Raw genomic sequence first — 17,071 nt, forward strand, 5'->3', positions numbered from 1 at the left:
CAGTTTGGTAGTGCCGGCGGCAACGCCAATGCAGATGCCAACGCTGTGGCTGAAGGTCAGGGCGGTAACGGCGGAAGATTCGAAGGCCCTGGTAGACAAGGAGGACATCACCACGGTGGTCACGGTGGACGTCCTGGTGCTCAAGGTGGATTTGGCGGTCCAGGAGGATTTGAAGGTCAAGGAGGATTTGGCGGTCAAGGAGGATTCGGCGGCCAAGGAGGATTCGGCGGCCCAGGAGGATTTCGCGGTCAAGAAGGAGGATTCGGCGGCCCAGGAGGATTTGGCGGTCAAGAAGGAGGCTTCGGCGGTCCAGGAGGATTTGGCGGTAATGCCGATGCCAGCGCCAATGCCAACGCCAATGCCAACGCCAATGCCCAGGGAAGTGGATTTGGAGGAGGCAATGCCAACGCCAACGCTAATGCCAATGCCAGTTCCAATTCTCGCGGTGGCGGCAGCGCCAGCGCCAACGCTAATGCCGTTGCTAACGCTGCTGGCAAGTAATCAATGAAGACGATCAGAATTTTCCTAGTGCTTTAGTTTTTTAATATTTATAAAAAAAATAAAAATATTTAAAAAAACTGAAAAAAATACCCTGAGAGTTTTTTTGTACACGGGCGCATACTTTCAATTAGGAGGAATCGAAAGATGGACGAAATTTCGTTTTCGAAATGTGGCTTTTCCCAATTCTCTACCAGTGCACATTGGGCGGAAATGAGGATTTTTTGGCAGAGGTCTTTCGAAATATTTACATAATTATACCGTACTCAAAAAAGAGTTAAGAGGTATATTAGATTTGTGGTAAAAGTGGATGTGTGTAACGCAGAGAAGGAAACGTTTCCGACCCCATTAAGTATATATATTCTTGATCAGCATCAATAGCCGAGTCGATATAGCCGTGTCTGTCTGTCCGTCTTGTTGAGCGCCTAGATCTCAGAGACTATAAAAGCTAGGGCAACCAAATTTGGTTTCCAGGCTCATGTGATATAACACTGCTACAAGTGTATTTCAAAATTTCGCCCCGCCCCCTTCCGCTCCCAGAAAGGACGAAAATCTGTGGCAGACACATTTTAAAAGATACGATTAAACTAAGAACACAGTATCGTAGAGAATGACCATATCTAACAGACTGCCGAATCTGAATCAGATCGGATCATAATTATAGCCAGAATGAAGAAATTAATTTTCTGTTGGTGCCCCCGACTACTTCAGCCAGAGACCCACTACTCATTCTCTTTCTCGCTCGCACACTCTGCGCGTTCAGTGCGCGAGCAACCCCTAGCGGAGGAGATGTAGAATCTAAATGGTACATGTATAATCTATATGTATAATATACATTGTAGATGTCGATGTAGATAGCAGATGTAGCAAAAAAATGTAATATGTAAATTTTTTTTAAAAATTCTAAAATTCTAAAAAATCATATGCTGAAAAAAGTATATGCTGACTGAGTACGGGTATAAGTAGAGTCGCGTCCCCAGAAGCGACTCACACGTTCCATCTAGTTTTATAATTATTCCATGGCTTTTTGGTAACTCTTTAAAGTCAGATATTTAAGTTTGGCAAAATGTTCATTGTTTCTGACTGTGAATAGTGTAAACGTTCACATGTCAGCGATTTCCATTCAAGAAAACAAAACGGAATTATTTAATATGGAACATTAACATCAAGGTATGTAGTATAAGTATAAGTGCTGTTTTGGTTTGCTCTGTATTTAGTAAAATTGGGTGGGATTGATCAAACTGCTTATGTAGTAGTTTGTGTATATATTTGTATAGAGTTAAAAACATGTGCGATATTAAGATACAAATAAAAAACTTCATTGCGAAGGCTAAGAAGATGGTAAAAAAACCAATACACATTTTAAGTGGTTAAAAAAAATAAAAAATAAAAAGAAATATCATTTTCCATAAAAAATGTTGAGCATTGCAACTAAAAGAGTAAAAAAAATTTTACGTTGCAATTTGCAGCATTGCCCGATTTATATTCAGTTAAACATATGTAGATATAATAATTTTAAAATATAAAAAGGATTTATTTTATCAAATCTAGATTAGTATTAGCTCTTTCAGTGTAGAGTTAATTAATTTGTTGTTTTTTCAACCGGTACAAATTTGAATTACTAATTTCTAAGTTATCTATATCGTAAATATGTATTTTTATTCCATTTCTCTTTTGGTGTTTATTGGGTTTGGGGAGATTTGAATTTGACCGGGCTCTTCTGACGCAGGTACACTGAGAAAAACAACAGCTCAAGTTATTTTGCTTTGAGTCAAGTTGTATTTTCATATTTATGATGCTCCGTCATTTCAGTAGATACAGGCATCAGACGGGACGGACAGGTGGGTGAACGAACGGAAAAGTATATGCTTTATTTTCACACAGGCTGGATAGCGGGGTTTGATTTATTAAAGTAAGAGAAGTATTAAAAAGGCGGAACCGAGATGGCCCGTTAAAATAGTCTAGTGTAGTTTGCAATATGTTGAGGACAGGTCACTGTGCATGTGCAGACAACGAGACATTCAGTGCGGTGACGATCTATTTTTCCATGTAGACGAGCCTCCCTCTCAGCTCTCGTCGGCTGACGACAATAGAAACTCCATGTTTTTCATGATTTTTAATCCAGAAGCATTTCATGTGAGTCTCTCGTATTGACTATTGTGATTAAAACTTGCATTAGTATATGAATACAGATACAATTGAAATTTCCCCTAAAACTGTTGCTTCCAGATAACTTGTTTTACACTCCATAATACGTTATCTCAGTCAAACAAAACAAAACTCCTTTGCTACGTTTTAGAAGATGGGGTTTGTGTTTCGCTTGACTAACTAGTTGATAACTAAACTAGTTGATCAAATCAAAGTCATAAATTGAATAGCCCAAAAACAGGTTTTTTGCAGAGACTACAAATGTGGACTACTGGATGGCACACATCCAGGAGTTAGCATATTTTTAGGCGAAATCTGCTATAACAATGTCGTCATGAATTGATGGGTAAAAACAGATGTAATATGCAGAATTTCGTTTCCGAAAATAACACCTTTTATTCAAATATTTTTCGATAATGATGACTTTTTGAGTTTGCTTCGTATCCAGGTTTGTTCCAGGTACACCAATGGATGTCTAAAATCAAATCAACCGTGGTGTCTGCCGCCGCCACCACCTTGGGCTTTAGCAAAAGCGTTGGCATTGGCTACGGCAGAAGCTCCTCCAGGGCCTTGAGCATTGGCATTGGCAATGGCATTGGCATTAGCCGAGGCAATACCACCGCCAGCGCCGCCATATCCACCTTGTCCAAATCCGTCACCACGGCCAGGGGCTGCGTGAACGGCAACCAGAGCGAGGAGCAGGAAAGCGCACAGAGCAAAGAACTTCATCGTTGGAGATTGCAATGATTTCTGAGAGATTCTCGGCCACTTTTATACAATTCCTGCATCCGTATGAATTAATAAAGACCTGTTTTTTATTAACTTCGCTTTTTATAACGCTTATTGCCTGATAATTTAGATGGACATGTTCCATTTAGCATATTAGTTAGATATATAGGAGAAATTGTTTGTGTGTGAATATTACACATACTAAAAGAGAAATAAATTAATGCAAATGCTGATTGACAGCTGACTTTCTGAATCTAAAATACAAAATCCATAGTGATATTATAATGCCTGAAATGCTTTTCTTCTGCTATATATATTATGAATATACAATTTTCCAATAGTTCCCAAACATAAAACGAGAAGGAACGTTGCGACGGTCTTCTGTGGACTCGACATTTATACCCGTACTCAGTCGTATAAATATTTGAACTTATGATTTATGCGGAATTTAAAAATATTTCAGATTTTTTTACTACATTGTTATCTACATCTTCAATATAGATACTACATCTACCATTTAGCTTTAGCTCTCCTCTGCTTGAGGGCGCACATGGGGGGCAATGTGTGCGAGCGAAAGAGATAATTAATAGCGCTGCTGTTCTGGAAGGGGGTGGGATGCTGAAACTGAAAACTAATCATTCATTATGGCTATAATAGTCCTATCTGGAACAGATTCAGCAATCTGATAGATATATCCATTCTCAACATGTCTCTCGCAACAAGCAAGACGGACAGACATACATATCTATATCCAACTCGACTATTGGTGCTGATCAAGAATATATATTCTCTATGGGGTCGGAAACGTTTCCTTTTCTGCGTTACACACATTGACTTTTGCCACAAATCACATATACCCCTTAAGTTATTGAGTACGGGTATAAAAACTGGTTTGCTGACTACTGGCTACCGGATAGAAGAAAGTCGATAGAGCTTAAAATTTTGTTGTCGTACCTTTGCCGAATTTTAGTAGGTCCAAATAGAACCTATTTATTCTACATACAAATCATTTAGTTATTCAAAATCAATAGACGTTAAAACATAACCCAAAAGAAAATTAAAAATTTAGATTCGCAAAAAATATTTTTTATTCAAATGTTACTCGTATTTCGATAATGCTTTACCAGTGGAGGCCCGTCCCGGAACGCGCCCACTTTTTGCAGTAGCTTCGTATCCAGGTCTGTTCCATGTCGATCCTTGAAAGCTCTCAATTTAACCGCGTCTTTTACTGCCATCGGCACCGCCCTGGGAAGTGGCAGCAGCGTTGGCAGTGGCAGAAGCGGCTCCATTTCCTGAGCTCACAGCCTGAGCATTAGCATTGGCAGTGGCTGAGGCACCACCACCCCCAGCACCTGCACTAGGACCACCACCATGACCAGGGGTAGCCTGGACGGCGATAAAAGCGAGGAGCAGGAAAGCGAACAGAGCTAAGAACTTCATCGTTGGAGCTGACAATGCTCACTGGGAGAAACGCAGTCCCTTATATACCAGGTAATGCCGGCATCCGCCAAAGGCTTGGCTAGACTAGTTTTCTAGATAATTTGATTAACTTTGTTTATTTCAAACTAATTAATTCATTAATGAATTCCAGGTTATAGTCTATGTGTGAGTGGTTCCGTTTAGCACATATATTAGCCATACAAACGTAAGAGCTGGTGTGCGGCTTGGAAACATACATATGTACAGGGCAGGCCCCCCCCCCCGCCCCGGCGCCCCCCCCCGCCCCGCCACCCGGCGGACGCCCCCCCCCCCCCGGCCCCCCCCCCCCGCCCCCGCCACGCCCCCCCGCCCCCCCCCCGGGGCTCCCCCGCCTAGGCGCCCCCCCGCCAACCCAACCCCCAGGCTAGAAAGTACAGCAAGGCGGGCCCCACAGCCGCCCGCGGGGTGGACGTGCCAACCGCCCCAACACCAGCAGGCCCCCCCACGCGTTTCCTGCCCCTGTACCCGCCCAACGCCCCATACCCCACCCACGACGGCGTAACAAGGGCCTGGTCTTGCCATCGCGCCCCCCGACCCCCCCCCCCGCCCCCCCCCCCCCCCCCCCTGGCCCCCCCCGGCCCTCGTGGCGGGCCCCGGCCCTCCCTTGGGACTGACAAGGTGTGTGGGACTACCAGAACACAACTGTACATGTGCTCATACATACATATGTACATTAGTCTTTCAGGAAAGACTTAAAGAAATTTTCTATTCAGTCAGCTGAATATTTTGGATTATATCGAACTATACAGAAGATGACGACAGAAGATGTGAAAACGATTTTTATTTATTATTTATTTATAAAATTGTATGCCAATATATATAAATCGTACGTTAAAATTTAATAGTTAAAGCCAGATCAACAAGACATTCTCTTCTGCCTGAAGATATTTATTTTATATTTATATCGTTTCAGGGCATAGTTTTGGGCTTCCTTGAAATTTGTATTCTCTAAAGTATGCTTTGCGGCAGCCAAAGTTTACTTTTGTCGAACTATTCATATGTGTATAAGATGTCTTTATATATATATATTATATTATATTATTATATTATTTAAATTATTAGCATAAAAATAGTAACTGTATGTCTCTTAGTTATCCGGATGTCCATAAGTGCAAATTTAATTTTTAATTTATCAATGGTTAATTTGAACTAAAAAGCTGAAAGTTTTTTTTTTCTGAATTTTGAAATGATTTTTATACCCGTACTTAAGGGGTATATTAGATTTGTGGTAAAAGTGGATGTGTGTAACGCAGAGAAGGAAACGTTTCCTATTGATCAGCATCAATAGCCGAGTCGATATAGCCGTGTCTGTCTGTCCGTCTTGTTGAGCGCCTAGATCTCAGAGACTATAGAAACTAGAGGAACCAAATTTTGTTTCCAGACTCATGTGATATCACACTGCTACAAGTGTATTTCAAAATTTCGCCCCGCCCCCTTCCGCCCCCACAAAGGACGAAAATCTGTGGCACCACAATTTTAAAGATACGCTAAAACTAAAAACGCAGTATCGTAGAGAATGACCATATCTACCAGATTGCCGAATCTGAATTAGATCGGATCATAATTATAGCCAAAATGAAGAAATTAATTTTCTGTTGGTTCTCCCGCCTACTTCAGCCAGAGACCCACTACTCATTCTCTTTCTCGCTCGCACACTCTGCCGCGTTCAGTGGGCGAGCAACCCCTAGCGGAGGAGATGTAAAATCTAAATGGTACATGTATAATCTATATGTATAATATACATTGTAGATGTCGATGTAGATAACAGATGTAGCAAAAAAATTTAATATGTAAATTTTTTTTTAAATTCTAAAAAATCATATGCTGAAAAAAGTATATGCTGACTGAGTACGGGTATAAGTAGAGTCGCGTCCCCAGAAGCGACTCACACGTTCCTTCTCGTTTTGAACAAAAAAGGTGAAAGTTTTTTTTTTCTACATTTCGAAATGATTTTTCCCATTTTCAATATGTATGTAAAAATGTAACAAATGAATGTACATATGTATATAGATACGTATGTACATCCCTATCCATCAAGAGGCTTTTATGATTAAGCTCTCTAACACTGACTAATCGGCAAGTATTATACACTCCAATGCACAGTCCCAAGTTCCAGGCAACTGGCTAAGCCAAAAAAAAAAACCAGACTTGCCAAAACCTTCAATCCGCATTCATTCGATAGATATGTATGTATGTATGTGCATACATGTGTATACTCGTAGGCTGCCCGCATTCAACATGCAGTTTAACGCCTGCTCAAGTTCAAATGGAAATTAGCGCGATGTGTTTATTTTATTGTCGATTGCTTTTAAATTTGAACGAGAGCAGCGTAGAGCCCATAGGCCACAGCGAACGTGAGAGTCATTGCTAAATCCCCAAGAGCCCTACACAGTTTAATAATTCGGCGAATCGGTATATGAATAATCAGTAAAGCGATTGCCGCCGGACAAGACTCAATCCGACCGAATGGCACAGACCAGTCTGCTTAGCTGGTCCACGTGTTCGCCCGCCCGTAGGTCCAGCCGACCATGCCGGAACATAAAACCACAAAAATGTATGACGACAGCTTTTGAGACGATTGCCGGTTTCCGAACGCAGGTGGGCAGCATTGTGATGGTGGGTTGCCGTTTGCTCTCTGTGTTGTTTTTAGGTTTCTTGGGTGCGCTGCCTTCACGATCTACAAAATGATTCATATACAATAGATTGCGATCGAAGAGTGCAAAGCGTATAAGAGAAACTGATCTGAACTGTTCTTAAATAACTCTTCAGACACCTTTCTTCACAATTGCCAACAACCAAAGTTTAAAGTTTAGGGTTTATGGTACAACTCTTTTTTGTGTGCTGTGCTAGCCCCGAATCCATGTCATCTACATACTCTCAGTGTAGTGCATCGAGGCCCAAATAGATTTCGTTGATTCAATATTATGTCATATGGGGATACAAAGCTAAAGTTGATTTGTGGATCAACAATGTGTAAAACGCAAACTAAGTTTTGTCTTTGTTGAATATCCAACGCAAACTCAAATGGAATATTGCTATTCATGTTTTATTTATAATTTGTAAAATCGTTTATCTCCAGCATTTCTCTTTTTCCCATTTAGCAGACCGTACACAATTTTGCACAATATTTTGTATCCGTATTTGCATTCCTCAATGCCAGTTTTTGTTGTATCTGTATTATGCTTCATTTCATTTCGGTTCGTTTAGTTTTTGGTTTATCACACTGTGCTTCGGTCAAGTGGGTGATATTTAAATGTTTGAATATTTAACTCGTTTAGAATATGAAATATGTCTAAAAGCAACTGGGTATCAATCGCTCATTCTTCTCCTCCCCGTTATGGCAAGCTGGCCTTGACAAGGCCACATTTTTGGTTTTAGAGCTTCAAGATCGATTCGTCCGCACCACCGAAGAGTACCCGTAGAGCACCTCCACGCCGTCGGAGTTGAAGATGCGCTCGACTCGAGGGGCACGCGTCTGAATGGGACGCGGCTCAGGAGTTGGAGAAACAGCATTGGGGGTTGTTGTGTCGCGGATGACGGTTGTTCTTGGAGCGAATGTAGCTGTGGTTGGAGCGCTCTTCGTTATGGGAATTCGGGTGGTGGTGGTTGTATGTACACTGGATCTCGGAACTTGTGTGGGCGGAATAGTAGTCTCTGGAGCTCGCGTGGTTGTTTCGGCGCTGCTAATGCTCGGAACGTTTGTGGTCGGGATGGTTGTCTCTGGGGCACGAGTGGTAGTCGGGAAGCTGGTGGTGGTCTCCAAGACATTTGGTGCAGTAGTATCTGGCTGAGCACCTAGAAGTATTGCGTGTTTGGTGGTTAGGAGTACAGGTGCAGGGCTTGTGGTAGTTCGAGGAGCATTCGTAGTGGTTTCGATAGTCTCAGTAGTGGTTTCGACCTGGGACTGGGTAATTGTTGAATGCGGCTCGGAACTCAGTTCTGTTGTCAGGCAGGGAAGATAAATAAGTTACTTTAGTTGTTTAATCATATGAAATGCTCTCATTGGGAACACATCAGTTACCTGTTGTCTCCTCTGTCGTGGCCGCTGTGCTGTATTCCTTGTCTTCTTGTACTGGAACCAGTGTGGTTAGCTCGATGGCAAATGCTTCGGTGTTGGCCAACCAAACGAGACCAGCCTCAGTCCGGGACTCTTCCACTTCTGGAAGTGTTCTGGGCGTCGCCACCAACTGTCCTTCACCTCCAAACAGTTGTGTGAGTGGCAACATTGTAGCTCCCATGGCTTCGAAATGATCTTCTTCGCTTTTGAGGGCTACGATCTCGTCCACCAAATTTGCGGTTCCGATTGTTGATAGCTTGTCTTGGAAGAAGCTATGAAGGTTCTTGCCCTTGGACGGCTCTGTGGTTGTTGTATTGGGCGGGGTCCCTAATGTGGTCTTATTAGTCGGCGTCTTGGTTTCTGTGATCCTTGGCTTTTCCGTTGTTGTCTCACTAATTTCTGTTGTCTGCGAGTCCGGCATCTCTGACTGGGCGGTCTGGGCTCGTTCTAACTCCAATTGAAGGACAACGGACTCTGGCAAGGGTTCCTCCGTAGTTCCAAACGGACTGTCGGTGGCCTCCGAGAATATCTCTCCCCGCGAATCGGTGGTTAGAATGAGGTCTACGTCAAAATCAATCGTAAAAGTCCCTGACTCAACGGGTGTAAGCGAGGATGACTCATCCTCTTCTTTGGATGGAGGAACAGTTGTCGTTACTGCTCTATCAGATGGGGACTCTCGTGCTGGGGCTGCCTGCGCGGCCGCTATCAGCAGCAGTATGGCAACCAGCGGCATGCGCGACATTTTCAATTCGATCGAAATGCTGAACGTCCGGAATGCGAGGCGAGGCGAGGCGACTGTTGGCTGGCAATGAATCGCGTCTATGAACTCGTCGATACGTTCACTTTGTCGCTTTGCCAAAACTTGCTCCTGTCTCAAAAGCTCTCTCTTTGTCTCTCTAAATATCTCTATCTCGGAACTGGTTCACTTGGGGCCATTGGCTTCCGCTCCACGCTGTTGTGACTAGTGTTGTTTGCGGTGAGGAACTAAACCGCTTGCAGCTTCGGCCGCAGCTTATAAGGCGGCGAGCAAAAGCACCCATTTGAAAACTGTTCCCGGCCCAGTACGGCCATGTCTTCGCTCTGAGCACTTAGTTTCTCAGCTGCGTTGCCAACTGTTTTTCATCCGCGGCGGCGGCTGTTTTGACGCGGCCCGAACTTGACGTGGAGTGCAGGTGAGTGAGGTAAGGCTTGGCGCACTTGGCCCAGAAACATCTTTTAAATGGCACTTCCCCCTCTCCAGTTCAATTTCACTTTCAGCGCGCTCACCTGTGCTCACCCCTGATCCGAGTATTGATCGTTGTCTTCGACAGTGCCATTTCTGTATTTCACAGAGCGCCAAACCGGCTTTCTGGTATGCCAATTAATTCGTTACAACTCGGCGGCCTCTCATAATTCGCGGTTATCCAACTATTTTTTTTTGTCAAAACGCTATTAGAGTGTCTCTATGGTGGTAAAAATGTTCTATCAGAATCAACCACAAATCCTCTTTGAACGACAATTCTGATTGCGGACGTTTTCTTGCCCTGATTATGGGTTGAACGATCGCTTTGAAATGAGCCTAGCAATAATTGAATGGAAAATAGGAGGCAATAATGAGGTATTTAACCAGTCCAGACCTTGGCAGTCGTGCCATACATGCTGTGACACTATACTACCCGCTACTCAAATTCTTTCTTGTGTTTTATGTAACTTAAACAATATATTCCTGCACTCTGTGTATCATTTTTTCCTATTAGAACTATATTCTATCAGTATCAATACTGCTACGTGCTTAAATCTCTTCCTGTAGAAGAACTGTAGAGCAATTTAATATAGCCCTGTGCTCTTTAAGTACCGTGTGTATGTTCTATAATCGTATACAAACCAAAAAGTAACTCAAAACGAGAAGGAACGTGTGAGTCGCTTCTGGGGACGCAACTCTACTTTTATACCCGTAATCAGTTAGTATAATTATTTTTGAGCTTATGATTTATGTAGAATTTAAAAATTTTAGATTTTTTTTGCTAACATGTAGATTATACATGTACCATTTAGATTCTTCATCTTCTCCGCTAGCGGGCATTCGCGCACTGAACGCGGCTGAGTGTGCGAGCGAGAAAGAGAATGAGTAGCGGTTCTCTTGCTGGAGGAGTTGGGGAAGAAATTGAAAATTAATTTCTTCATTCTGGCTATAATTATGATCCGATCTGATCCAGATTCGGGAATCTTGTGGATATAGTTATTCCCTAACATACTGTGCTTCCTCGTATCTTCAAAAATTTGGTTGCCACAGACAACCCCTTCAACCACTATACTCAATCAGAAAATTCACTGTATCTAATGATGCGTTTTCCTGTAACATTTCATTGAGAATTGTAATCTGTTTCCATAAGTTCATCTTATCTTTTCGTTGCGTTGACCGGAGAACTATAAACTAAATGACTCTCCTCCGAAACTTTGACCTCGCCAATTGATTCATAACAGTTTCGACCAAAAGCCATTCCACATCCCATTGCCAGGAAGAACTTTCATAATTAGCTCTTATCGAACTAGAAAACTGACCACAAAAGCCTCAGCCCGTGGCAAACTTGAACAACAACAGAAAGATAGCCGTAAAGATATTTTTGTGTCAACTCGACAGAAACGACTTGTGGACATGGCCAACCAACAAAACGATAACTATGGGTAGAACTACGAGTAGCAATAACAATGAACTGGGAGCTATTGAGATACATTTGAGCTGCGGGGTTTGCCGAGCTCAGCGGAAAGTATTTGGCTGGGAAATCAGTAAACGACCCTAACCAGAGTCGTAGGCGTGGTCAATGCAATATGATTTATTTAATGAACGGTTTTTGTCCTACTTTGCCGATTGTCAGGGCAACCTCGAGCTCGTGGGATACCCAGAGAACACCTTTAGTAAACTTCAATAACATCATTAAGACAAGAGCATAGCTCGAAGATGAGAAAGTTCATAGGGATGGAAAGGAAGTGGCGATGGCACTCACTTAGATTGTGCTCCTGCCGTCAGGGGCCGGACACAAAGGGCACTTGGCAGGCGGCCTACATAAATATGACTTATAAAAAGCTCTCGGAAGAGACTTTTTGGCAAGCAAATTAGTTTGCCCAACTGATGACGGAGGAGACTGTCCCTTACCCGCCAAAAAAACTTTTAGCACTTTGTTGGAATATTTATGCAGATCTTCTCAGCGGATGAAGGATGTGGTGAGATGACTGGAAAATTGAATAGACAGACAGCGCTGGCTACTAGTTCGATTGTAAACAAAGTATTAACCCTTGGTATTCTTTGGTATTCCATGAGAAATATTATCACGGAAATATCGTGAAAATATTATTAAAGTAAAATCAATGCTGGCCGCATTTCAATTTACTAACGAGAAATATAATTTAAATGCAGAATAAAATGAGCTTCCTTCCTGATCCGAATGGGGAAACTGTGGGCTCAAGTCCTAATGCTTTGGGAACCATTAGGATAACATTTCGAATGCAAATTTTGTTTCCAACAGATGTAATTTCCAGTATACAGCTGCCCCGGGGCTTTGAAGTGGCGCCAGTTGCAAATTGTGCAGGGGGCGAGGCACTTTGTTGCTTAACGATTATGCCTCTTTCAATGGCTCCTGATGATAATGTTTATTTCTAAATTACTTCGAATGGAAATGAGAAATTCGATTGATGGGAGAGGAAAATCAATCAATGAGATGATGGCATATCGAACTGAAGTTAAGAATTGCAAATTTATGTAACTTGTGCGTACATGCATTATGAAGTTCAACATTTTTAAACTTCGTAGTCTATAAGCTCTTCAGAACTTGTTATCTTGCATGATGGCAGCTCCCGAAGTCGTCGAGTAACTTTCAATGGCTCTTCAGATCTCACAATGGTTTGTAAGGAACTTGAAACTCTGCAACTCTGTTTATTTTATAATTTCAGCTGCGGCCAAGAGTTTATTTTGCCATTGTTTAAAAAGAAACAATAGAAGTCAGCAACTCGAAGTGGAGAAAACGAGACAAGCATTGTAATTGTATTAAAAAATAATTATTTTACAAATGGGAAATTGCGGAAAAAATTGCATTGTCTTTTCCCGGTGCTGGGGATTCAATTATCGAATCACAACGCATAAATATCGGGGATTGGCGAGTGCCTTCCATCTGTACACTGTATGTATTTGTGGCTGTATATTTATTAATCCTTATTTGAAAGGCTTCACTTTATTGTAGGAAATTTTAATGTCGGCTGTATATTTATTTAAGCTTCTCCCATTTGAATACCATGTAAATTTCCCTGACAGAAGGCGGACGATCTAGTTCGCCACCTTATGGAGTGGTAAATATGTATATTTAACCAGAATGGGAGGTACATCTTTAACCTGCTCATATAGCTATTCATTTTTAAGAGATGTGTGTCCATTTGAATTTCATTAAAAGTGGTTCACATTAAAGGGATGTAAGCGGTAGCTCGCTGAGCAAAAGTTTCTCTCTGCAACAAGAATAAGTTGATTTAATAAATTATGATATGTTGCTACTCGAGTGTGTGTGTGTGTGTTTGTGTGTGTGAGTGTTTGTGTGTGCATCCCTGGCGCTAATGACAGCCTCTGAAGGAGCCCTACAATATCATTATAAGCCAAAACTAAATCAACAGCAACTAGAGGACACGACAAAAACTACCAAAGAGCTATGAGCAGCAGGAAAAGGAGGGAGAGTGGGACCTAATAGTAGATGCTGAGGCAGGAGCCACTAATTGACTCTAATTATTTTGTTGTAGTAAATGTCTTGTTTACACAGGGAATACAGAGGAAAATATATGTAGAGACAGTCAGGGGGAGAGAGATTGCCTTAGTGGGCGGTACACTGAAAATTCGAAGTCACTTGTTCTCCCTTGCAAGGCAAATGAACAGCAGCAAAAATAATGTAACAAATACTTTGTCAAGATACTCGACTTTTAGATACCTGTTACTTATAAGCTCTAATTTAATTTATGTTTTATCGTATGTTTGGAAGGTATGGGTATTTTTCCTACCAACACCAATCATTTTTTAATCGGGATTTTAGTATTTTTATATGAACTATTATCCTATATAAAAAACTAAACATAACCAAGTATGCTTTGGTCTATTTGTTTGTATGTATTGCGTGTTTTGTGACTGTGAAATCTTTACATGCCAACATTCATCAATAAATTTCTGTGTGTATTAGAGGGAAAAATGACAGCTAGATGCAAGGGGCCCATTAGGAAATCCCGAAAACAAGCGCGTCGGTTCGTAAATGGTTGAAAACGCACACATCGAGCATTTGCATCCGCATCGTTCCTTCGTCTCGCATTTGAGTACGAGCCAAAAATGGAATATTCCGCTCATCCGAAAGTTCTGATTCGAGCAACAGAAATCAGATGCTATTTGCTGCGCATCAAGAAAAGTACAACAACCTGAAACTGAGACATCAATAACAATAACAACAATAACAGAAAATTGGCTGAGCGGGACTTGCCGACAAGCGGTTTGAAAGCCGAACTGCAAATACGATTGAAATCAACAATGGAGATAGCTGGTTGTAAAGTGGAGGACCACAAATGCTTGGATGAGCTTATTTTCCTATTAGATTGACATTCGCAATGACCGGCACTACTCTATTCTCGAGAGACCTTTGTTGTGTATTGTTTCGTGTACATTTATTTGGAAATAATAGCCTCTAGTTATGAAAAACTTGACGATCCTTTTCCTTTAAGATTACTGGGTATTACGGCAGCTAACAGATGGTGAACAAAAGAGCGAGAGGGAGAGACTGTCAAAGTTAGTTAAAAGCAAAGTGCAAACATGTGCGCTTCGTAGCTTAGTTGGATGCAAGAAGTCCCAGCTACCCAAACTCCCAAGTTCTATATGGTGGAACTTTAATTAAAGTTGAATTTGTGTCAGTTGTGCGCCTGCAACTGCGGTTGCCTGTTTTGTTTTTCCCCGTTCGTGCTGATGCTTCTGGCATCGGTGACAAGGATAAGCGAGTGAGGACAACCTTCCATATACATGGAAGATGCCGGTGGAAAGGTCTTTAAATTGTGTCTTAATATATCTACTAGAGTTAATGATTTTCCAATCGATTCTCTACTGTTCAGTCAGGGGATAAAAAATAAGTAATCTAACGGTTCAATTTCGATTGAAGAGTGGGAACAATTTTGGTTCACAGAAGCCGTTTTCAGATACAAAAAAGCAGGGAGCAGAGTCAGCCCAGAGGTAATATCACCTGAAAGTCGAAACTTTTATGCAGGCATTGCTATTGCTGCTGTCATTCCCGCCTCCCAAACAGCCATTGCTTCCTGTTTGTGTTTGGTTGTTTATTCAGCAACAGTAAGAGCTGAAAGTTTGCTTACAGTTGGTCCTCCGCGGAGCTGGAATCTGCTCTTCCCTTCCCGCTTCATTGCTTCTGTCACCAGTCGCAAGACGCCAACCAACGACAAATAAAGGCAATTCGTTGGGCACGCGGCTCAAACTTTTCGCTGGAAATGCACAAATGCGGTTCTGAAGGCTTCGCGACGGGGAAGGCGCCGGATCCTGCACCTTGCCTCTGGCTCCTGCAGCATCAGCTCCGCCCTTTCCCACCTCCTACTGCGGATACAATTTGCCTCGCTTCCCATCGAAAGGAGTTGCGTTTTAAGTTGAAATTAAGCGTTTTCGCTGTTTGCTACAACTTTTCTTCCATTCTCCCCCCATTCACCATCCGAGGCCACTAGAGTCCAATGAATTCATTGTGGTTTTATCCAGGTCTGCCTTAAAAAAATGTATTGCCTGACTGAGTATAGCTAGAATGGTCAAGACAAATTTTTGGTAGCAGAGTACTGAAAAGCATTAACTTCGGTACGCCAAAGTTTACATACCCTGTCCATTGAAGAAAGGTGCATATCGTTCAGATATCTAAGGACTGAGATAATTTTCATGATGATCAATAGTGTGTGTCTCGGAAATTTATGCGCTTCTGTGCGGTAAGAAGTTCTCAACATCTCTAGAGAACTCTTTTGGTCCCTTAATAAACATATGATTTTAATTTACGAAGACAATAAATATATAACTACGTTTCCACTAAGTTAAAGATACACCTTACCTCGTATGAAGCGAAGAGTAGAATGTAATGTTAAAGCTTGGTTCGCTTTCGATCGTCCTGGAAATAGTTTGAATACTTACGGAAATGCCTTCTCACTGTGAACATAAAAGGAGAGCACATGTATGAAACTGTTTAGCTGACTGTTAGTTTATTTAAGTATTAAGTAGTATTTTTTAATCGTGTTCCGTCTCATATGTACATATATGTGCATGCATCCAAGATCTACATTTGAAATACTGCAGTATTTTATACATGTACACAACCACATTACATTTTGACATTTTTATTTTGCAGCTTAAAAGTGTGCATCACTTTTTTGTTGTTCAACTGAAAAGTGTAAAAAACTTTCCGTTAAAATTAAATTTGTGACTGTTGCCGACTTTATCATATTTCTGATATACATATCACAAATATTATACATTTCGATAGCAAATAAAAACCAAATGTAATTTTTTTAACAGGTTAAAGTTTCGCTGTAGATACTAGATTTGTATATTCCAGTTTATTTTCTCTTTAGAATAATGGTGCTGTTTATTTTATTACCATATGTATGCAAAGGGAAAAAGGAAAAAAAGAAATTTTCGTATAGACGGCGCTATTTAATGAATTATCGTTTTTTTATAGTTAAGGTTTCTTTTTATTTTTTTATTTTGTATGTTTTTTCAGAGGTAATTTTCGATATTAAAGAACTCAGAAAAATTGGTTTCTTTCCAGGAAAAGAGGAGTCTAATATGCTCGATGGACGTTTGGACGTTCAAATTCTTTCCTTTGTGTCTACTAACGCCCAAATCACCTATACAAAAATTATGTTAAATGTACACCACAGGTTCAATCGAAGATAACAAGATTCATATTTCAAATGCGGTTTAAATGCTATAATATGCCATCCTTAATATGCCTTATCATTAAATAAAACCTGTCCTATAAATATTTTGTTTCTTTGGATATTGACGCACCATCAAGTGACACTGCCGCATATCGCGCGAAATGTATTACCGAACCGGGGTCTGATCAAGTCATAAATAACTAAACTAAAAGAGCTAATCATGCATATATGTACATTATTAATATTAATGCC

General features: G+C 41.3%; 3 protein-coding genes and 1 long non-coding RNA gene across 4 annotated transcripts; 1 reads left to right on the forward strand and 3 right to left on the reverse strand.

Moving 5' to 3' along the window:
* Nucleotides 1–3,010: 3,010 nt before the first annotated feature.
* LOC111073938 (glycine-rich cell wall structural protein 2-like) lies at nt 3,011–3,400 on the reverse strand. Its single transcript, XM_022366506.2, has one exon. It carries the CDS (start codon nt 3,373–3,375, stop codon nt 3,133–3,135), a length of 243 nt encoding a protein of 80 aa, XP_022222198.1. The 5' UTR covers nt 3,376–3,400; the 3' UTR covers nt 3,011–3,132.
* A 1,041-nt stretch (nt 3,401–4,441) lies between these two features.
* Nucleotides 4,442–4,822, reverse strand: LOC111073954 (zinc finger SWIM domain-containing protein 6-like). The gene has a single exon (XM_022366521.2). It carries the CDS (start codon nt 4,813–4,815, stop codon nt 4,588–4,590), a length of 228 nt encoding a protein of 75 aa, XP_022222213.1. The 5' UTR covers nt 4,816–4,822; the 3' UTR covers nt 4,442–4,587.
* Nucleotides 4,823–7,866: 3,044 nt separating this feature from the next.
* LOC111073911 (mucin-5AC) lies at nt 7,867–9,906 on the reverse strand. The gene is made up of 2 exons (XM_022366472.2): nt 8,876–9,906; nt 7,867–8,793 (listed from the first exon to the last, which is right to left on the reverse strand). Exons 1-2 carry the CDS (start codon nt 9,651–9,653, stop codon nt 8,237–8,239), a joined length of 1,335 nt encoding a protein of 444 aa, XP_022222164.1. The 5' UTR covers nt 9,654–9,906; the 3' UTR covers nt 7,867–8,236.
* Nucleotides 9,907–9,969: 63 nt separating this feature from the next.
* Nucleotides 9,970–16,908, forward strand: LOC111073912. The gene is made up of 3 exons (XR_002607760.2): nt 9,970–10,083; nt 10,152–10,262; nt 16,708–16,908. It is a non-coding gene; the product is annotated as an uncharacterized LOC111073912 (long non-coding RNA).
* The last annotated feature ends 163 nt before the right edge of the window (nt 16,909–17,071 follow it).

This window comes from Drosophila obscura, unplaced genomic scaffold (assembly GCF_018151105.1).
Source record: "Drosophila obscura isolate BZ-5 IFL unplaced genomic scaffold, ASM1815110v1 contig_9, whole genome shotgun sequence".
Classification (NCBI taxonomy): Eukaryota; Metazoa; Arthropoda; class Insecta; order Diptera; family Drosophilidae; genus Drosophila; species Drosophila obscura.